General features: G+C 47.4%; 1 protein-coding gene across 1 annotated transcript; it reads right to left on the reverse strand.

Moving 5' to 3' along the window:
- YBX2 (Y-box binding protein 2) lies at window positions 1-14388 on the reverse strand. Its single transcript, XM_075908427.1, has 10 exons — window positions 14125-14388; window positions 13044-13107; window positions 8170-8203; window positions 6704-6793; window positions 6295-6597; window positions 6032-6144; window positions 3627-3798; window positions 1391-1570; window positions 614-704; window positions 1-302 (listed from the first exon to the last, which is right to left on the reverse strand). Exons 1-9 carry the CDS (start codon window positions 14258-14260, stop codon window positions 654-656), a joined length of 1143 nt encoding a protein of 380 aa, XP_075764542.1. The 5' UTR covers window positions 14261-14388; the 3' UTR covers window positions 1-302; window positions 614-653.
- Window positions 14389-23055: the final 8667 nt, after the last annotated feature.

Raw genomic sequence — 23055 nt, forward strand, 5'->3', positions numbered from 1 at the left:
TCTGTGCAAATTCCTTTACTGACACCCAAACTGCACATAACGTTTGCAAAAAGTGCTCTTCAAAAATCCAGGGGAGGAAGGGAATTAACTCAAGTTTCGAACAGCCAGTTTCTCTGAACTGGGGAAGCTGTGGAAAGGGGAGACTATCCCCTCAAAAAGCTTTTTTAAACTTAAAGATTGTGTAGAGTCCCCCCTTTGAGGTTCACATTCTTGGCTTCGATCAGCAGCGAGGAGGGAGGACCAAGTAGAGTTTGGGGTCTCTGCAGTATGAGGTAACTTGGGGATACAGGCAAGATTGATACCTACAGGAGAGAGAAAAGGGTCAGACTCTGAAAATATAAGGTAGCCCCCACAGAGAGAAGACTCCAGAACCGAGCAGGAAAATGTGAAACTTAAAATATTTTTCACTGCATGATAGGGTGAGGCTATGCCAATGGCCAGAAAGTAACAGCCAGACAGCTATTGGTTGGATTACCAGCCTTCATTTGGTGGCCAGATGGATTATTAGTTAGCAGAAGAGATCTGCTCACCCAATTATGCCAGGCACAGTATCAAGCCACTGGCATCCAACCCATCTCAGAACTCATGCCTTCCCCTGCCTCAGAGGCCTTACCAGCTGGCAGCTCTTTGCATCCCCTCAGTGTGCAGGGTTATTATGCCAGCAGGGCTGGAGCAGGGTCTCCTCCAGGCTCAGGCATTGAAGTCTGCAGAGAGAACCCCCAGTTTAGTGACTAACCCCACAGGCTTTCCTGCTTCTGGGGCTGGCCCATGAGCACCTGTTGCAAGGCCTGGGGAGAGAAAGCCCCCGCACTGTGGGCAAAGGGCAGATTTCAGAGTGCACTGGCAGCCAGACTGCCTACAGTGATGCTATGCTTGATGGTCAAGAGGCCTCTTGTGGCAGCAATGTGAGCTTATTACAAGAGGTTCAAGAGTAAACCTCACAGGGAAGCTGTTTGGCAGCTGCCTAAGGCACCCCAGAGTGGTGCTACCCCAACCCAGTCAGAGGGACCATGTCAGCCACACCCCCTTGGCTGGCCTGAACCCTGTACACACTGGCTAATCTCTCCTAGGGCTTGCCATTTCCTGGGGGCACTGTGCCAGGCGGCTTGGCAGATCAGGTTTCACCTAGTGCAAGTCCTGACTAGTGCTCATTCTTCTACCTCCAACCACACCCTACAGCCAGGGAGCACAGCACCCACTGTAACCACATATTAGGTGGATCCAGGAAGCACCAACTACCAGGAACTACTCCCAGAGACGCAACAGGGAGTCACTATTATGCCTCACAAAATTAGCTTATTTTTGTCCAGCTGTTGCCTGGCAGTGCTCAATTTTGCCACACTGTAGCACCAGGTTATACCCTGAGCCCATTTTGGCACCAGGCACTTACATCCACAAGCTGTCGCTGGATCTCAGGCAGTGGCTCGGAGGAACCCTCCAGAGCTGGGGCAGCAGATTTGCTGGCTTCCACCGCTGGTTCTTGAGTGGTGGCCGGGGTACTGGTAGCAGGAGTGTCCCCCCCAGCAGCAGAGCTCAGAGGAGGCTGTTCTTTGGAGGTGGGAACAGCAGGCTAAATTGGAGAGATCATATGGCATTTTAACAAGTCCATCTATTCTGGATTGCACCTTTCTGGCTGCAGGCCTCACTAAGCCAGTCCAGCACAGCTCAGCTGCTGTTGTTGTGCCATCTGAAACTGACAGGTGGCAAGGAGGCAGAATGTAATGCTCTGGAATTTGAAGCTAGCACCCCCTGCTGTTCTGCAGGGCCTAATGAACCTCAGGGCTCTCAGATTATATTAAGACAATTTAAGAAGCTATACAGACTAAGCTAGAGAGTTGTCAACATGAGTCTAGTTGAAGGAGCATCTACCCTTGATTATTGCTCCTACTGACAACTGCACTTCAACACCAACTTAACCCAACCTACATGAGTAGACTCCAGGCTGACAGGTCAATGCAGAACACTGAGCTGCCTATAGCAACGGTTATGGTCTTTCAGGAGCCATCCCACAATGCCCCACACTAACAGGACAATCAATAAAATCACTCATGGTTAGGATGTGCACTGCTGACACAAGGAGTGAAGCATGGATCTGCACAAATGATGCAATTACTCCAGCAGCTGTTTGCTGATGTAATTTACATAGACTTGATAAAATTAAGTACATATAGCCTGAATTGAGAGATCAAAGACTATCTGTGGAAAGCCAGACAAATTGATATGGGAAATAAGCACCTATTTTTTCAGTACGGGGGAGTCTCCATTGGTTCCAACTCCCAAAAGGAAGCAGGGCATTCATCTCGATGGCTTCACATCCTGACTAACTGGCCTTTTGGGAAGATGCTTTAATCTGACCCAAGTTTAGTTACCCCAGATCTATATACCAAATCAGATCAATGATCCCTAAAAATCTAAGTCTGTGAAAGCCAGCTTTCAGCATGCCCTTGGCTAGGGTGTTGGTCCACCGCTGACTCAGGGTTTAGCACCACCTACAGATTCATGGACACTGCTCCCACACTGGTGCTGTACCACATAGATCAAGGAAGTTAACACAAGGTGGGGCCTGATAAGGTTGCAGCCCAAGGCAGTGAGGCTGCAGGCGACAGGAAAGCAAGCAATAAAACTCTGACTTCATTCTCTGTTGGTCAATTCTCTGTTACTTGCCTTGCAGCAATGCCCAAGACCTCTAGGTATGGACCAGACAATATGCCAGGGCCATGCATCCATCAAGAGCCATTCTGCTGCATGAGAAAGATGTGGGAGCTTCTCCATCACTGGAGTCTTTAAACCTCAGATAACTTCAATTTGAGCTAGAGTGTATTTGGCTTCATGCAGACATTGCTGGGCAGCATTCTGCTATCAGAGATTCCTCCTTTTCCACTTGCCAAATCAATGTTCCTAATGCCCTGGGCAGCCAGAATTAGCATGACCCTGAGCCATATATGACTGCCCATGTGTGCCTACTCTGTGGGAGGGCCTAGTTTAGCGCCAATCCTACAGATTATGACAAGACAAAGCGCATCGCAGCTTAGTGCAAGAGCTGGGATCTGAGCCTTTGTAATCTTAACACGAGGGTTCAAGCTTCACAATGCCATTCATCTCTCTCATACTTCTCTAACATTGAGTGCTTCACTATTTTAAGGTGGAAGGAAAGCACCTTTGAGGGGAGGCAGTGCAACAATCTCCATGAGGGAAACTGAGGCAATGAGAAGCTAAGTGCAAAGTTGAGCAGAGCAGGACTTGAACCTATATCTGCCAAGTCTCTGGATGGTGAGTGAACCTTTGAGAAATTAATCCTCAGAAAAGCTCATACAAACATCTTATTCCCCTCAAGATTAGGGTTGTAGGATCCACCTCCAGATCCATGGAGAACTTCCCACTACAGTTTCCAGTCACTTAGAGGTTCTTGCCTGCTGGGCAGTTGCAATCTATGGGATAGTGTCTGCAACTCCCCCGCAGTTTACTGCCTCTGATTCCTATCCCAAAATGCACTGCAGGGCCACTCTTAACCCACTATTTCACCATGCACCTTCCCCCTCAGTTCCCTTGTCTGAAAAGGCAGGGGAGTCTCCCTGGTTTTTGGTACCAAGTACTCGCCACCAGGGAATTATCATTCCAGCTCTCACCTCCACTGCTGCAGGCCGGGTGCCGATTTGCTGCCGTCTGCGCTGGAAGTAAGGTCTGTTACGCTGGCGCTGAGGTTCAGGGCGGATGCCATCTGCAGGGGCTTGCGCCACTTTGGTCTCGCCGTCCCCTCCTTCAGTGGTGGGTTGTTGTGGTGGACGGGGACGGAAGGGTCTGGATCAAAGTGAGGGAATGGAAGAGGGTTATGAGCAGGCCACAGCAGAACCATAAAGCCTAACCTGATTTGGCTGGCCTTCCAGAGAACCTTTTACCAGCACCCTTCTCTGTGCTGGGAATGTTAATGTGTGACCAGCAGCCTAAGCCTTCCAAATTAGCCAGACTTAATTTTAGCCATGGAGCAGCAGTTTGCCCAGAGCAGGGATTGGAACCCAGGGGTCTTCCATCAGAAAAGGTCTCATTGAAATGTCTGATGGAAAACTGGGTTTTAATCAAAATCCAAGAAGCTTCCAGTTTCACAATATATCAGTTCTGAAATGCCCCTGATATGCATCATGGAATTGTAGTTTGTCAGTCTCATGTATCCATTCCAAACTAAGGTCTGGACTCCTTGGCTGAACTACATCTCCCATAATGCACTAGGTGCATCATGGGAGTTGTAGTTTGGGCTTCTGTTCAGATTCTTGCATTCCACAGTGACTCCAGAGCAGACTATGGGAATATGAGCCACCAGCTAACCAACCCCATGATGCACCACAGTAACATTTCCAAACTAAAATATTGTGGTCTTTCCCCACAGAAGATACAAACACAGTTGAGTCATTTTCTGACCAGCTCTTGTCCTGATTCAAGCAGATCTTAGTCCCCAGAATTCATTCAGTTCACATACTGCTCATCCAAACCTAAAGATTCAGCCCCCCCATACTGAGGGATAACTAGGAGAGTGCTCAGTCTCAGGCCTCGTTGACATACAAGTTATACTACTAACAAAGTATAACTCTGCTAGTCTAGATACAGTTATAAAGTCACACCCCTAATGAAAAATTATAACTGCGTGGAAGGGCTGCACAAACAGCATGTGGTGCTAAGCAAGGCAACTTCCCAAAGCTACATCAATGTAAAGACTGCCAGTACCATGTCTCCTGCACTGAAGACATAGGCCTAGTACAGCCAGCACTAAATGGCTGTTGGCAAATCCCTACTCACTATGGTACCATAAGCTGTATCATATGCTCTGCTCTGGCATTAAGATCCCAAACCAGGTACACTAGTATTGATGCATCCATGGTTAGGCTGATACTTCACCTCATAGTGGGAGAGTACATGCATGAGAATTATTTCCAACAGACTAGAGGTTCCTTCCATTTTCAGGAAAACTTTGGCCTATTACTCCCCCATAGAAGGAAGATATCTGGCTCACCTTCCATTACAAAGTGAGATAAATTTAACTCAACTTCCAATACAGCTGTTTTAGTGCATCAGGGTGAACCTCAGCAACAACTGTTCCCAGTGTTCAAACAGCAGCTACGTGCACAATGGGAGATGCCTGTAACACTTTCAGATTGCTGGTGCAAGATCAGTGCCTGGGAAGTTTGCAGATACCCATTTACTAACCCCTCTAACCCTGGCAGGCTACACAATTTCCTGTTAGCGTAATGATGGATGGGGTGGAAAATTCAAAGCTGCTTTTCTCCTGAGCTGGCCTCCAGGCAGGCCTCCCTGCATTCAGGGCGTTGTCTGAAGAGAGGAATTAAGCTTTGATGAACTCTTTAGTAAGATCTACTACATGCGTTCCCCTGGAGGGCGTGAAGAAATTCCAGGGGGGCGCAAGGCAACCAGCCCCCCCCCCCAGTTTTGCTGCTATTTTTTGGCTCCAGGCAGTTCTTTTTTTGCTCAACAAGTTTTGCTATGGGGGAAGAGGGTGAGGGTTTCTCAAAAAGCAAAAAGGGGGCATGATGCCAAAAAGTTTGGGAACCACTGATCTACTAAGACAGTGTGGAAGGGGATAGTAACTGGTTGGGAGTCTAGCTTGCTATAGTTTGAAAGTGATACTGGGAAGCAGCCCAGAAGGGCTCCCTTTACAGTACACAACATTTCTGATCTTGATAGACAAAAATACTCCCCGATTTAACTGAACAGAGCTTTTTCACTCATGTATTTCAGGCCAGCAATAGTTCTACTCCTTTGTTTATGGTGATTCCACAAAATTTAGGGGCAGACTAAATTGCACAGGGCTGTTTTAGAACTAGGAGGAGACTGGCCCGTTTAAGACTCAGAACGAAAAATTAGAGCCCCAGCCAAACAGCTGCCAGTGCCACCACACTGGGGGAGGACCCAGCCTCAGTTAGGTACCGAGGGATGCCCCCTCCACACTATCAGCACCATAGCATCTCACACTCATGCTCTACAGAGGACATCCTGCTAGCCAGGTGAAGTGGGCCTCTGTTACCTGCGGTATCTAGGCCGAAAGCGAGGGGCTGGTGCTCTCTCTCCAGGCTGGGCTGGCGGTTGCTGGTCTCCCTCTGGCTGGGTGGCATCTTTAGGTTCTGCACCTTCTGTGCCCTATGGCAAACACAACTTTGATCATTCTCCTCTAAGATAGATTATCTGTTTTAGTGTTTGGGAATCTCCATTAACTCAGCTGTCTTATAGACTCCAACACCTCACCTATTATCCTACAATGCCTGAGACCAGCTAGAGACCAGATCTCACCTGTGCTGGCTGAGCTTGCTGCTGGGTTGGAGGACGCGGCCCACGCACAAATCTCCGGCGAAAGAAGAATGGTGGAGGACGCCTCCGACGGGGCTGCTGCTGCTGCATGGCATTGTCGACTCTCTCCCCCTCACTGACCATTTCAACAGCCCCTTCCATTCTGGTGGCATCCTGTGGTGGAAGCGGCTGCTGGGCCTGCCGGGGCCTGGGAATGAATCTGCGGAAGCGCCGGCGGTTCGGGGCATAGCGGCTGCCTTTCACTGGCACACCACCTGGGCCGGTCACGTTGGCTGCCTCGGCACCCTACAGGAGATGAGGGAACAAGCCCTGAGAAGGGGGAATGGACCAAGTATTATCTTTGCCAGTTCTCATGAATGGATCAGCCTGGCCTCTCCATACTCAGTCTCACCTTCTCTCCTTCCACAACATCAAACTCCACCGTCTCTCCATCACCAACGCTGCGCAGGAACTTCCGAGGGTTGTTCCTCTTGATTGCTGTCTGGGGGCAGCAACAGAGAGGAGAGATAGGTGAAGTCAGCTCACCACAGACAATTGGGTATATGAAACATCCCATGATCCCTGATTTTGATAGCAATAGCAAGAGCAAGAGCGCCTCCTTCACCAGCAGAGTGACCCAAGTTAAGAACTAAGGGACCATTTCCATGGTTCATTCAATGCCAGGCCTCTCCACATTCCCAATTTGGGTCAAGCTGTTTGCCACAAAGCTTTACCAAATTTGTGGTCCTTTTTGGACAGTTTCACAATCCTAGGATTTTAAAAAGTAAGTTGCATGTTGTGAGTCATGAAATGTGACATTTCAGGGTTGTAATTGTAAGGGTCCTGTCCCAGAAAGGAAGTGAGAGGGGATTAAGGGGTTGCTTTAGGCAGGGTGGCAATACTGCTACCCTGCATGCTGCTCGCAGCAACACTGCATTCAGAGCTGGGCAGCTGAAAGCCAGAGCTGCTGGCAAGGAGACCAGCTGAGAAGGTACAGTGCCACCAGCAGCAGTGCAGAAGAAAGAATGGCATGGGATAGTATTGCCATCTTAATTCTGTTTTGCTGCTGGCAGGCTGCTGCCTTTAGAGTTGAGTGCCTAGTCAACAGTCTTCACTCTCTGGCTGCCCAGCTCTGAAGTCCCCTGTAACATAAGGGTGGCAAAACCATAACCCTTTTCCCCTTGCAATTCCATTTTGGGTCAGAACCCCCAATTTGAGAAACACTGACCTCCCATGTGAAATCTGTACAGTATAGAGTAAAAAGCTCACAAAAGGCCAGTTTTCAACATCCATGAAAAAAGTCACTTTTCTATGGTCATGAGTTTCATGGGGTGATAAGAAACTAAATCAAGTACCTCCAAAACTCAGTGGCCCAATAGGATCACTGCCCATCTGGGAACCAAAGGAATTACCCCAGTTTTGTCTTCTCACCCCCCCCCCCCCCCAACACTGCTCTGCTGGCCCTGGCAAGACAGAATTGTAGCTGCTGGGTGCCAGTTGCTTTGCAAGATGCCCTGGGCTATAATTCACTCCTCACCTCTGGACCCAGAAAGACTGAGTCCCATTATTCATATGACACTTGCAAATGCCACAAAGGAACAGGAGGAACCGAGGAAGTAGCTGTGCTCAGCCCAGGGCATGAGGAAGGACCTCTGAGTGTTTGGCATGCCAGATGTCAAATAGTTACTGAAACTGCCATAAAAATGAGTAGTCCTGTGGCACCTTAGAGACTAACCAAAACATCTGCTGAAGTGTGTTTTGCACATGAAGGCTCATGTTTCTACATATTTTGGCTAGTTTAAGGTGCCACAGGACTACTGCCCCTCTGAAATTTTGAAACTGCCATGAACCACTTACTGAAACTGACCAAGGTCTTACCTGGTGCACAAAGACATCCTCCTTGGTATCGTTCCTGCAGGGATGGAGAGAATTCTTAGCGATCAGGTCTCAGTGCCTGGCATGGTGATATGGCCCATATACAAATTACAACACAAGGCCCGGAATAATCCTCTCCCCCTCATTCAGCACTCACTGCCCCAGCCCTCTGCCTTCAGTCTTCAGCTGCCAGGCTTCTCCCCTCCACTCTTGCAGTCCCCACATCTTCCCAGTGCCTTGCTTATGCACTTTAGAGCAGGGAACAGATCATATGTAACTTTATGGTGTTAGACAGAATCTGTCAATGCCTCCTGGGAGCCCTGCATCTTTAGCAGCAAGGCTGAGTGTGCCCAGAGTCCCCAGCTTACAGCACTAATGATCTGAAGAGGATCAGTGCAGTAGACTAATGGTTGTAGTGCAATGGGTGCATAAAATATATCACTGAGGCCTGGTCTACACCTAGGACTTAAGTTGATTCAGCTGTGTCATTCAGGGCTGTGGAAAGTTTGTGTCATAAGCATTGTAATGTCAAGTCAATCTAACCCCTGGTGTAGATGCAACTAGGGCAACTGAACGATTCTCTCATCAACCCAGCTAATGCCTCCTATTGGCATGGTTACCTACACTGACAGAGAAACCCTTTCTGTCAATGGAGAAAGTCTACATTACAGTGCTACAGCAACAGCACTGAAGTGGGAGTAGTTGTAGTGTAGATATGCCCTTAATGTGGCCAAATCAGACCATTCCTGCAGCCTTAGAGCAGATAAGAAAAGATGAACTAATACAAGAGATTAATAACCTTGGGTAAAGATAGGGAAAGGGCATCACGTTTTTAAACAGAGTCCCAAGGTGCCATTTGTTGGAGGGATACCAGATGCTCTCCAGTCCACTGAAGCCCTCTGTCCCTTGTTTTACAAGAGCTGCATCCTTCAGAAGGTGTGTCAGTTCCTGCTACTTTGAGGTCACTGCCCAGACTGAGTGCAGAAGATCCTGGCATCCACTAGAGGGCATTGCAGCTAAGGCAATGAGAGCGCCACAGCTATACTCTTACAACTTGGCAGAGCGCTTAACTCTCCCGCCCCACCTATTACCCAGCACACCAGAAATTGAACCCATATCCTCAGCTTTGGGGTCATGCTGATGTGAGCTGAGGATGTTCAAACAATTTACCAAGGTCAGAGAGGTTGAACCCAGCTGTGATCAGACACACCCCTCTGCCTCTTGGGACATAACATACCACAAGTTCCAATAAGATGCAATCTATTTAGGTAAGATCAGGAGGGGAGAGGAGGGGGAGGGTGATAAAGGACTTTAAAGCAGTTAAACACCTATTTTTCAAGCAGAATGTCAAGAGGGGAATCTGCCCCTGCTATGTCCATGAGGAGCTAACACTGGTTATCATTCAACTTTGGAGAGAATTATTGCATTGCTAGTTAACACCTTGCTATTGGAATTTGTTAGACAGCCACTCCCCATAACCCATTCTAGCTCCAAAGCCCACTAGTGATGTTAACATGTATTTGTGTAAACATGTAACTGCTAGATTTTTAAGGGGTTACACATTTACATACGGGGAAGGCAGGAACTAGGGCTTGCAGGAAGCCAGCTTTTAAGACAGCTTCCCTGAACACCAGCTCCTTTCTGGCCCCCCCATGCTGCTTCCTCTGTGGGAGGCACCAGTGCAGGGAGGAGGGGCAGGCAGCTCAGCAGGCACCAGCTGGAAAGCTGGCTTCCCACATGTACTGTCTCCTACCTGACCCCTACCCCACACTGTTGCCTCTGAGGCAGCAGGCTGCTCCATAGGAGACAGCACACACAGGAAAAGCTGGCTTAAAAGCTAGCTCCTGCTTCTCCCCCTTGCTGTCTGATACAGAGGTAGCAAGAGGGGGTGCATGTAGTCATTAGGATTAACTGATAAGGCCAAGGTTATCCTGTAAACCAGGGGTAGGGACCTTTTTTGGGTCAGGAGCTGCTGACCCACAGAAATATCAGTTGGGGGCTGCACATGAGCAGCAAAAACCCCTAAACAAGCCCTCACTGATGTGGCTCCCCTGACAGAAGCAGAAAGACATTCCCCCTTGCACACTATTGCCTAGGGGGTCCAGGATAGTAGATATTGAGTACTCCAATCCCCTAGAGGGATGGTGGAGTTGGAGGGCCAGCATAGACTCCCCAATACTGGAGAAGAGCCCCCAGCCTTGGAAGCTGGATCTGGGCAAGCTGGGGGCTGGATCCAGACCCTGGGCCTTAGGTTCTTCACCTCTGGTGTAAATGACTACATGCTAACATCCCTAAGGTTCACCTATTAGGTGCAATTGACATGCAGCTTCTACACTACTTACCAGCCTCCTTTTGGAATCTGATAGCCAGAGGAAGAAATGGATCATGCTTTGTGTATCTGAACAGATTGAGTTTTTTTAAACTTGTGGAAAACAGTACTACAAACTGTTTAGCCTAACCCCAAAGAGCATCAGGAATGTCAAGTCTCATCTTTGCTGGATCTCTCTGCAGAGGAAAGCATTAGGATGTCATGTCTCAGAGATACTACACCCCTCACCTTCAGCTTTGAAGTTTCCCTCCAATAAGGTAACTTGCTTAAGCACAGAGTGCTAATCCTATTGTTTAAGACACCAAAGAAGCTACTTTACTCTGACTAAGTCTCCAGTCACATAGATTCCATCAAGAGCAAACTGGAAAACCTAGATTTCTAGTACAAAACAGTTTAAAAGACTTTTGGGTCTTCATATAAATCCACTTCAAGTCAAAGTGCTGACCATTTTAAAAAGGCAGCATTGACATTAAAATTTACTAATCCAGCAGTTACATCTATGCACCCTCTATGAGGTTTATATTTCATTGGCCTGCCAAGACAACTCCCTCTTGCAAAGCAGGATTTTGAAATGGATGGACTAACAAAACATAGGACCAGGAGTCATGTAATATTAAACCCTTGTTTTTCTGATCAACTCGCAAAGCTTTGACAATCACCCTCCAGCTTTCCTCTTAGGCCCCCAAGTCTATGTAATGGGGTGAGGAACCCCTTCAGGCCCCCACGTCTAACAGAAGTGAGATGCTGCCTGGCAACTGGTTGGACAAAACCAGGTCTATTTCAGTTTTAGTTACATCATTCAGGCACAGGTTAATCAAAACAGCTGAAGCCTAGTTCCTATTCAGTGTTGTTCCCTCAGGGGACAATATATAAAGTCCCACTGCTATATATACACTGGACAAACTGGACAGTCCCTATGGGAAAAAAAAACAATGGACACAAATCAACTATCCATAAAGGGAACATACAGAAACCTGTTGGGAAACACTTCAATCTACCTAATCACTCTCTAAAACAGTGGTTCCCAAACTTTTTGGCATTGCACCCCTCTTTGATTTTTGAAAAACCCTCACCCCACCCCCCAAAATAGAAGCAAAACTTGAGCAAAAAAGGAACTGAACAGGGCAGCAAAACTTGATGGGGAGGGAGGAGGCTGGGTTGCCTCGCATTCTCTCCCCCCCCCCCCCCCGGAAGTTCTTCACACCCCACCCCAGGGGGCACACACCCCAGTTTGGGAACCCATGCTCTAAAAGATCTCCAGGTGGCTGTCTTGTCAAACCAGTTCTAGTCAAATACACAGGGAGGCACTGGAATTACAATTCATCCACAAATTCAGTTCTCACTCTGATCATCATCTCATCAATCAGGACAATGGATGGCTGGGACACTACCTACCTAACATTCAATGAAGGTGCCAACAGCTCTGTGTGGATTCTTGTGTTTGTTCCCTTTGATCCTTATCTGCTTCCTTTTAACTATCCAAACTTCAGGTGCTTATAGGCAGGGCTCTACAATTAGAGCAATGAACTCACCTGTGGCAAGTAGATTTTAGCCCAGCAGGGCGCCACAGCATGATCAGCGCATGCGCAGCATGCCAAACCGCATGGCTGGCAAGTGGGGCTCGTCACTGCTTGTCAAGCCCTGCTTATAGGCACCAGCTTTGCCTACTTGTTTTTCCTTTTGATATTTTCATTCCTTCTGCTCCTTGTTTCCCACCCTCTTCTTTCCCCTCTCTTCTCCCCTATTTATTTTGGGTCTCCACATCCTAAACTCATAACTCTAGATCTGAAGTGGGCTGCTCCCATGAAAGCTCATGATACCATCTACATGTTTTTTTAGTCTATAAAGTGCTACCAGCCCTTTTATTGTTTTTTAAGTTTGTTCCTCAGGGGGTTGGTATTCACAAACTAGAGGTGACAGAAGTCTCTACTAAGAACGTGTTTTCTGTGGGGGGCTAAGTAAGAGCAACTGCGGATCCTGGCACAGACTCTGCCCAGATTTTGGGCACAACTTACAGGATAGGACGGAGGTAAGAGTTTCTCCAGAGTGCTGGACATGTAGCGGATTGTCACAATTCCAATTAATCTTTGCTCTCCAAGTCAATTACTCTTCCCTTACATAAGTAAGAAGGAGGAAAGAATCAAGATCCCAGACAGAAAAAGCAATCTGTTTAAGTCACTAGTGGAACCAAGCCATAAGATCCAGCTCCTCTTTCAGGAGCAATCAGACTCAAGTGTTTGAGACTTAACACTAGAGCATATCCAAGGACTACCAAAGTAGGACTTACAGTTGAGATCAGGTATTCTGAAACCACTCAGGTTTACCTCTAAGAACCTTCTGAGGTGTCTCCTAACGTATATGATTTGCTCTTTACAAGAGAATTATTAATATTTCAGCTCTGCTCGAGCAAGACTGATCCTCAAAGCAGGCTCTTGAGAATTGAGACACGATGAGTCTTCTCCAGGCCAGTTTACAGGATCCTGCATATGAGCCCCCCAGCCTCAGCCCCAATAAGTCTAGCAGTCTAAGCAGGGGGTGAAGAGCTCACCTGTTAATAAATCCATAGCCGTTGCGGACATTGAACCATTTAACTGTGCCCAGCACCTGGGTTGCTGTAGATTGTTTCCCAGGGAAGAAAGTGAAGATGTTACAAATCAGTAGTAGCCTTCCTTATCAGGCAGCCCTTTAGAAACTTGGTAGGGCAAGCAGGGAAGTGCTTCTGTACAAGCCCTAAAAAACTAGGGAGCTTCAGCCACCAAAGTAGAGATGCCACACTACTCACCCACAACCAGGGCCAACCTTCACAACACACACTCCGCATGCTTCTCCCCATCACCTCTCTTCCTTCCCCATTGCCTACACTGTTCATGGCACCAACTATGAGGCCAAGCAGGACCACTGATCAGCTTACAATTTTCCTCCTTTTCACCCAACAGCCCCTTTATCTCATTCCCACATCCTACCTTCCCTTTCCAAAGGCTAGTGGAAAGTTTTTCTTCACACAAACCACTCCCCACTTACATGTTCTCTTCACACAGAACACATGCCCCTGCCAACCACCTAAACACAGAATCAGTCCTCCATTTTCTCACCCAGCACTCTGGAAATCCCTCCCTCACTTAGGAGCCACATCAACACCTGTCTTCTCTCATCTTTCAGGTTTTTAACTTGTCTTTAACCTCACCCCCCAAACCAAGAGGAACCTCTTCCAACCTCAGCCTCTGCTCCTTTACCCCCAACCATTAATGCAATTGGCACTACTCCCCACTCATTCCCACGCCAGTCAGACCTCTCACTTAAAAGCCAATGATGTACATCATTTACTCCCCCAGGAGATACAGGTCACTCTCCTAGGTCCCCCATTTTAGATGCACTTGGCCCCTGCTCACCCAGAACCCACCCCCTAAGACACACTGGACCGACCCATTGCCCCTTCCTGCAGGCAGCACTTGGCCCTTCCACTGCCCAAGCCCCAGTCTATAGGTCAGACCCACTCTAGGACATGTTCGGCCCCCTCCCCCAACGCCACCCCCGAAGACCTGCTTGGTTCCAACCCACCGCCTCTCTACGGCCCCGCCCCTCGAGACCACGCCCACAACAGACCGCGAGGTCCCGCCCCTTCTTCTCACCCAGGACGCGCTTGGTCGCCTGGCCGCGGGCCGGTGGTGGAGCAGGGGCCGGGGCGGCCCCCCCCGGGCCAGGCTTGGCCGGCTCCCCCGCGGGGCTCTCCCCAGCGCCAGCCCCGCTTTCCGCCTCACTCAGCATCGCCGCCGCCTCGCGCCACCGGCCCCGCCCCGCCGGCAACCGCCCCGCCCTGCCCTGCCCTGCCGCACCGCGCCTCGCGCGCCGCCCAATCCACAACCGCCGCGCGCGCCGCCCAATCCACAACCGTCTCCCCGGCCTCGCGCGCGCTGCCCCGCCCTGCCCCCGACTTTTATAAGGCACTAGCGAGCCGCGAACTTGAGCTCCAGCATCCTAGCTCCTATTGGTCGCGTTCCCCTCTTGCGCTTCCATAGGCTGCCTGCGGAATCAAGGCCACGCCCCTCCCCACCTGTTTCCGGCCCCACGTGGGATCTGAACGCGGGCAGCTGCGAAGCACCGGGCGCGTGTCTTGACACCTGATGGCAGATGCACTTGTTTATTTGCATAAAACGGTCCTAAGCCGGTTCATTGGGCGTTTTGCATCAATGGGCATCGAGGCCCCGTTCCTATAGGGGGACATATTTGCATATATTTGCGTGTCGTGGGCTCATGACACCGTCATATGCATATATTTGCATCGCTGCTCCAGTCAATTTATATAGTGTGTAGATATTTGTATCGGAGTGCTAGTCTTCTGAGGTCTCTATTTTTGCATATATTTCTGCTCTAGGTTTTGTTGCTTGCTGTGCCTATAGTTGCACTATTTGTATATATTTACATATATCTGTTAGGCATGTGAAAGGTTAGAACTTCCCCAGGCCGGTGCTTCAAAGAGGGATGCCCTTTTAAGCGGTTAACCAATTAAGTGGGATTGTCCATCTCTAATATCTGCATATATTGCATTGAAAGCTATGTATATCTATGTGGTGCTATTAACATATTTTTGCACTGTTTCACCATCCATGTATTTGCATTTATTTTGTGTGACTGGTTTTGTAACTGCATAACTTTGCTTATTTTGTGTATCATTCCATATTTGCATATATTTACATTGTGAGCTATTTTCCTCTACATGTATGTACTACTATTAATGTATTTTTCACTGATTCCCCATTTATCTATTCACATTTCCCCATGGCTGATTAGCATACATGGCCATATATTTGCATACATTCCTATATTTTCATTGTGAGCTGCCTTATGTATTTTCCACTGATTCCCTATTGTTTTATTCACATCTACTTTGATTCTGAATATATTTATATATTTTGGCATACATGTGCATATATATCTGCATACAGATATTTGCATTGTGAGCCATCTTCATTTATGTACTACTATATTTATGCATTTTTGCACTGATATCCTATTCTTTAGTCACACGTATTTTACCAATTAATTTTGCATATATTTACACGTATTTGTATATGTTTGCATTTATTTGCATCCACACTTATGTTTTTTGTCTGTTTGGCTATGTCTAGACTGCAATGTTTTATTGGAAAAAGGTACGCAAATTGTGCTCTGTAATTTGCGTACCTTTTTCTGATAGTTTTGTGGGGAGAGGCTTTTCCAAAATTTGGCCCATCTACACTAGCCCAAATTTTGGAAAAACCTCTTCTTTCAGAAGAGCCCTTCTTCCTCGTGGAATGAGGAAGACAGGGCTTCCGAAAGAGTGTGTCTGCTCTTCTTCAAAACAAAAAACAGAAGAGCAGGTACGTTCTCTGGAAGCAGCAGAGTTTTTCCGGTATCCCAGAAAAACCCCATAGTCTAGACATAGCCTTTGCCATTGTTGCTGCCATAAGAACATAAGAATGGTAATACAGGATCAGACCAAAGGTCCATCTAGCTCAGTATCCTGTCTTCTGATAGTGGCCAGTGCAAGGTGCCCTAGAGGGAGTGAACAGAAACAGGTAATCATCAAGTGATCCTTTTCCTGTCATCCATTTCCAGCCACTGAAAAACAGAGGTTAGGGACACCATTCCTACCCATTTTGGCTAATAAGCAGGGCTCGACAATTAAGGGAATCTACTCGCCCGTGGCGAGTAGATTTTAGCCTGGCATGGCACCGCAGTGCAATCAGCGCATGCGCATGCACAGCGTGCCAAACCATGCGGCTGGCGAGCGGGGCTCGTCGCCGCTTGTCAAGCCCTACTGATAGGTATTGATGGACCTAACCTTCATGAATTTATCTTGTTATTTTTTTAACCTTGTTAAAGTCCTGGTCTTCACAACATCCTTTGGCAAGGAGTTCCACAGGTTGACTGAGTGCTGCATGAAGAATAACCTCCTTTTGTTTGTTTTAAACCTGCTACCTATTAATTTCATTTGGTGACCCCTAGTTCTTATGTTACGGGAAGAAGTAAACAACTTTTCCTTATTAATTTTCTCCATACCTCTCATGATTTTATAGACCTCTATCATATCTCCCCACATAGTTTCCTCTTTTTCTAAGCTGAAAAGTCCCAGGCTTTTTAATCACTTTTTATATGGCACCTGTTTCAAACCCCTAGTCATTTTTGTTGCCCTTTTCTGAACCTTTCCCAATGCCAATATGTCTCTTTTTTGAGATGAGGCGACCACATATGGACGCAGTACTCAAGATGTGGGTGTACCGTGGATTTATATAGAGGCAATAAAATATTCTCTGTCTTATTCTCTATCCCTTTTCTAATGATTCCTAACATTCTGTTTGCTTTTTTGACTGCTATGGTACATTGAGTGGACGTTTTCATCCACAATGACTTTAAGATCTCTCTTTTGAGTGGCTAAATTAGTCCCCATAATTTTGTATGTGTAGTTAGGATTATTTTTCCAATGTACATTACTTTGCATTTATCAACCATAAAAATAATTTGTCATTTTGTTGCCCAGTCATCTAGTCTTGTAAAATCTTTTTGAAGCTCTTCACAGTCAGCTTTGGTCTTAACTATCTTGAGCAGTTTGGTAACATCTGCAAATTTTGCCACCTCACTGTTTATCCCTTCCTCCAGATCATTTATAAAGAGGTTAAATAGGATTGGTCCCTATTTGGTGTCCTATTTGAGGGACACCACTAGTTACCTCTCTCCAATCTGAAAACTGACCTTTTATTCCTACCCTTTTTTTCTGTCCTTTAACCGGTTATCAGTCAATGAAAGGACCTTCTCTCTTATCCCGTAATTAACTTTACTTGAGAGCCTTTGGTAAGGGACCTTGTCAAAGGATTTGTAGCAATCTAAGTACAGTTTATCCATTCAATCCCCCTTGTCACATGCTTGTTGATCTCCTCAAAGAACTCTTGTAGATCAGTAAGGCATGAATCCATGTTAACTTTTACCCAGCAAATTATGAAAAGTCTAGTAGCACCTTAAAGACTAACAAAACATTTGGGCTGTGTCTAGACTGCATCCCTTTTCCGTAAAAGGAATGCAAATTAGACACATCTCAATTGCAAATGAAGCGGGGATTTAAATTCCCCCCGCTTCATTTGCATTAAAATGGCTGCCGCTTTTTCCTGGCTCGGAGTTTTGCCGGAAAAGCGCCAGTCTAGACGCGGATCTTTTGGAAAATAAAGCCTTTTCCGAAAGATCTCTTTTCCTTATTTTAAGAGGAATAAGGGATCTTTCGGAAAAGGCTTTATTTTCCGAAAGATCCACGTCTAGACTGGCGCTTTTTTCCGGCAAAGCTCCGAGCCGGAAAAAAGCAGCAGCCATTTTTATGCAAATGAAGCGGGGGGGGGGGTTAAATCCCCGCTTCATTTGCAATTGCGATGTGTCCAATTTGCATCCCTTTTACGGAAAAGGGATGCAGTCTAGACACAGCCACAGATGGTATCATGAGCTTTCGTGGGCAAAACCCACTGCTTCAGATGCCTGGAGCATTAGAACCAACAAATTATGTTTGTCTATTCTATGTGTCTGATTCTTAACTATATTTTCTGCTAATTTGCCTGGTACTGACATTAGACTTACCGTTCGGTAATTGCCAGGATCGCCTCTAGAGCACTTTTTAAATATTGGTGTCCCATTAGATATCTTCCAGTCATTAGGAAGAGAAGCTGATATAAGGAATAGGTTACAAACTCCAGTTAATAGTTCCACAATTTCACATTTGAGTTCTTTCAGAACTCTTGGGTGAATGCCATCTGATCCTGGTGACTTGTTACCATTAAGTTTATCAATTTGTTCTTAAACCTCCTCTAATGACACCTCAATCTGGTACAATTCCTCAGATTTGTCACTTAAAAAGAATGGCTCAGGTTTGTGAATCTCCCTAATATGACATGAAGACTGAAACAAATAATTTATTTAATTTCTCCAAAATTACTTTATTGTCTTTGATTGCTCCTTTAGCATCTTGGTCGCCCAGTGGCCCCACTGGTTGTTTAGCAGGCTTCCTGCTTCTGATGTACTTAAAAATATTTTGCTTTATTACTTCTATTTGTATGTTTCTGCATGTTCTAAGTCTCTCTGTGTAAATTTGTATTTACTTGCATATACATACATTTCTGTGTGCATGGAGTTAAATTTCATTTTATTGTTGACTGAATTCCTTCATGTGCACATATTAGCATATTTCCAGAAATGTTTACAAAAATTCCATTTTTGGCTTTCCAATCTCCGTCCACGTATTAGAATAGCTAGCATATATTTGCATATAGCTTCATCAATGGGTTTATTCCTCCACATCCATAAATTTGCAGATTTTGCATCTCTTTGTGAATGGCATATATTTTCATATATTATGTGGGCCCATTCATACTGATTTTGTTAACCTCTGTGCATCTTTATGCATATGTCAGAATAAAAACTATCCAATTTTAATATATAATAAGATGTATGTATCTATATATAACATTGTATTAATTATTGCATTACTATTTGGCTGTGTCTACACTGGCAAGATTTTGCGGAAAAGCAGTTGCTTTTGCAGAAAATCTTGCCGCCTGTCTACACTGGCCGCGAGTATTTGTGCAAGAACACTGACATTGTAATGTACAAAATCAGTGCTTCTTGCGCAAATACTCTGACGCTCCCGCTCAGGGATAAGTCCCCTTGCGCAAGTGTTCTTGCGCAAGAGGCCAGTGTAGACAAGTAATATCAATTTCTTGCGCAAGAAAGCGTGATGGCTAAAGTGGCCATCGGAGCTTTCTTACGCAAGAGAGCGTCTACACTGGCATGGATGCTTTTGCGCAAAGGCACATGCCAGTATAGAAGCTCTCTTGCGCAAATACTTTTAACGGAAAAACTCTTCCGTTAAAAGTATTTGCGCAAAATCATGCCAGTGTAGACGTAGCCTTTGTGTATATTTGCATCACTGGTCACTGCTAGTTATGCTCTGTATTTGCATATATTATAATAATCAGTAGTGCTGATGCACATATGAGAAAATTGCTTGCATTTGTAGGCTCCTATAGGCATTATTAATTAGACTTTATAATAATATATGTTGTAATAATTAAGATAGGTATTCTGTTTGCATATCATTGACCCAAAATACATCTTGTAGCATGTATGATAATTTTAGACCCTTAGAGCTATTTATATGCATAATAGGGATGTCAACATGTAGACAACTACATGATTAACCGATAAGTGTCAACTATACGCACACCACCCCTTGCTGCTTCTGTATCAAAAATGATTAGGGGTTTGAAACAGGTGCCATATGAAGAAAGATTAAAAAGCCTGGGACTTTTCAGCTTAGAAAAGAGGAGACTTACGGGGGAGGGGGGAAATATGATAGAGGTCTATCAAATCATGACAGGTATGGAGAAAGTGAATAAGGAAAAGTTATGTACTTGTTCTCATAACATAAGAACTAGGGGGTCACGAAATTAAATTAATATGTAGCAGGTTTAAAACAAACAAAATGAAGTTATTTTTCATGCAGCACACTGTCAACTTGTGGACCTCTTTGCCAGAGGATGTTGTGAAGACAGGACTTTAACAGGGTAAAAAAAATAACAAGATATATTCATGGAGGTTAGGTCCATCAATACTTATTAGCCAAAATGAGTAGGAATGGTGTCCCTAGCTTCTGTTTTTCAGGGGCTGGAAATGGATGACAGGAGAAGGATCACTTGATGATTAGCTGTTTCTGTTCACTTTCTCTGTGACATCTGGCATTGGCCACTGGCACTGGCCATTGGATACTGGGCTAGATGATCCTTTGGTCTGACCCAGGATGGCTGTTATGTTCTTCTCTCAGCACAGGATGAGTGATCCCTAAACAAACAGCTGTGCCACTCCAGAAGCAGCTGCATCTCAGTACCGGATGAGGGGGTCCCTGTGTAACCAGCTGCCCCACCCCAAAGGTAGCTGCATCTCAGGGCCAGGCTAGATATGTAACCAGCCAGTCTGCCTCAGCGATTGTTGCATTTCTGCACAGAGCTAGGTATTCCTATATAAACAGCCAGACCACCCCAATACTGACTGCATCTCAGTACTGAGCAAGGAATCCTTGTATAAACTGTGTGCTCCAGTCCAGAGGGGGCTGCATCTTGACAGCAGGTGAGGGATCTCAAGCTTATATTAAACAGATTTCATCCTGTAACATCTGCTACTCGCTCATGCTTATGGATACATGGCTACACAGTATCATTACAATCAATGGGTTCTTGATTGTGAAACAAAATGACCATCCTATGCAAAGACAATCTTGTATTGTATCCCCTTGGTCTTCATCTATTTTAGATGATAAACCCTTTGGGGGCACAGATTGTATCTTTGGAAGTATTTGTCCAGCAATACAGGGCATTAGGGTGTTGTCAAGATGAAATAATCATAATTCACTATGGGTTAAAATGCAGCTGCCTCTGGGATGAAGTGCAGCTGTTTATAAAAAAATATTTTGCCCATTGCTCAGGTGCAGCCGCAGGAGGCTGGTTACACTGAAACCCCTCACCCAGTCCTGAGATGCAGCTACCTCTGGGGTGAGGGGAAGATGGTTACACAGGGATCCCTTGCCTGCCACTGAGATGCAGCCACCTCTGGGGCAGGGTGGCTGGTTAGATGGGGGCCCTCACCAGGCGCTAAGATGTAGCCACCTCAGAAGCAGGGGAGCTTGTTGCACAGGGATCCCTCACTCGTTTGGGAAAGGAGATGAAAATTCCACACTACCAGGTTGCTTCCATTCCTCAGTCACTTGCTTTTGCTCTCAGGCAGCATGTGCTTGATCTGTCTGCAAAGGCACAATTAGGTAGATAAATTGTAAGGCTGCTGCCTTTAGTTGCTAGCAAACGAGGTTATGTTGTCGTGTGGATGCAGAGCTGGCGCGCACACGCACACACACACAGCAGCAGGGGGCAGTGCATAATACACTTGCACCAGCAGGGGGCATTACACACATACACAGATTTTCTTCAGCAGAAAGCAGTAGCGCCACCCCTATTTTCTCTCTACCTGCCCCCCCCACACACATTAGACACTGTCCAGCAAGACAGAGGCAGTGCGCACGCATGTGCACAGGGTTCCCTACCCTACAGGATTGACCTGGGGTGTCTCCAGGATCTTTAATTCAAGACGATGCTTGAGAGATACAACCACCAGCCAATCGCAGCCCTACCGTGTGGGACAGGCAGGTGGTGACCCCTGCTGGAAGCGATGGGGGGGGCTGGGACAGGGTGATCTTGCATGGGCTTAGTGGGGGGCAAGGAACATGGTGACCCTGGGGCAAGGGAGGGAGGCGACCGTGCAGAGGGTAGCCTTTGGGGAGGTGTGACCCCCTCGGGGGGGGGGCAACGTGTATGGGTGCAAGGAGAGGGATGTACATGTGGGCAGGTTGAGGATAACCCCGTGGATGTAGGGGGAGACTCTGGGGGGAGGGTGGGGAGCAGAGACCCAATGTGAGGAGGGCTGCTCCCATGTAGGGGTGGGGCGAGGAGTGGGGACCCGATGGGGTTAGGGAGGGAATAATCCCGGGAAGAGCCCTTGGAGATGGGAAGGGGTGATCCTGTAGGGGAAGGCAGGGAGGCCTATTGCCACCAAGGCCCGGCTCAACGGCTCTGCGCCCCCAAGGGGCGGGGTTGAGAGCAGTCACCCTTGGCACCCCCCAGATTGCGGTGCATCTCTCTCCCCTCCGGGCGTCAGAGCCGCGTGGAGCAATTCAAAGGGGCCAGGGTTCTGGCCGCTGCTGCTCCGGGCCCCAGGGTAATTTTTGCCCAGTTCGGCCCCCGTCAGTGGACCTGGGAGCAGGGGGGAAGCGTTGGGGACAGGGGTGACCTCATGGGGGTGACTGTAGCAGGAGGGCTAATGAGTACAGGGGGAATCTTCGGGGTGGGAGAGGGCAGAAGTGATCCCGAGGGGGGAGGGGCTGGGGCGTAGTGTGTGTTATTTAATGAACCTCTTTAACATTCACTAATTTGCATAAATGCCCATCGGCTATAAGACGGAGGGAACGATGTCATGGTTGCTATGGTAACCATGACCACTCCTCCCCCTTCCGCTCTTGGATGCTCTCTCCTCCTGGCTCCCGCTCTATGGTACCCGCGCCCGCTCGCACAGTGAGGACGGAGAGCGGTGGGTAGACAATGCGCATGTGCACAGTGAAGGGCGGGGAGCGGGCGCGTAGGCTCCATGGGGCACCCAGCGCGATAGAAGAGAGAAGCACGAGCCCTAGACACTGGAGAGGGAGAGGGATACTCCTGGGCGCATGCGTTTTTGCGGCGCGGCGATGGGGCAATCATTTCCCGTTCTGCGCATGTACCCTGCAAGCGCGCTTGGATGGAACCAGGCGACGTACGCATGCGCATTGCGACGGCTTGCGGGCGGCCGCGAGCGGAGGTACTTTCCAGTGCGCATGCGCGCTGTCGGCATGGCGTGCAGGGTGGACGACTCGGCCGGCGTGTGAAGTTCTCCCCCTTCCTCCTAACGCGCATGCGCCGAGCAGACTGGGCGGAACGGCGCAGGCGCGGCTCCCTTTAGCGCACGCGCAT

Source organism: Pelodiscus sinensis, chromosome 24, assembly GCF_049634645.1.
Source record: "Pelodiscus sinensis isolate JC-2024 chromosome 24, ASM4963464v1, whole genome shotgun sequence".
Lineage (NCBI taxonomy): Eukaryota > Metazoa > Chordata > Testudines > Trionychidae > Pelodiscus > Pelodiscus sinensis.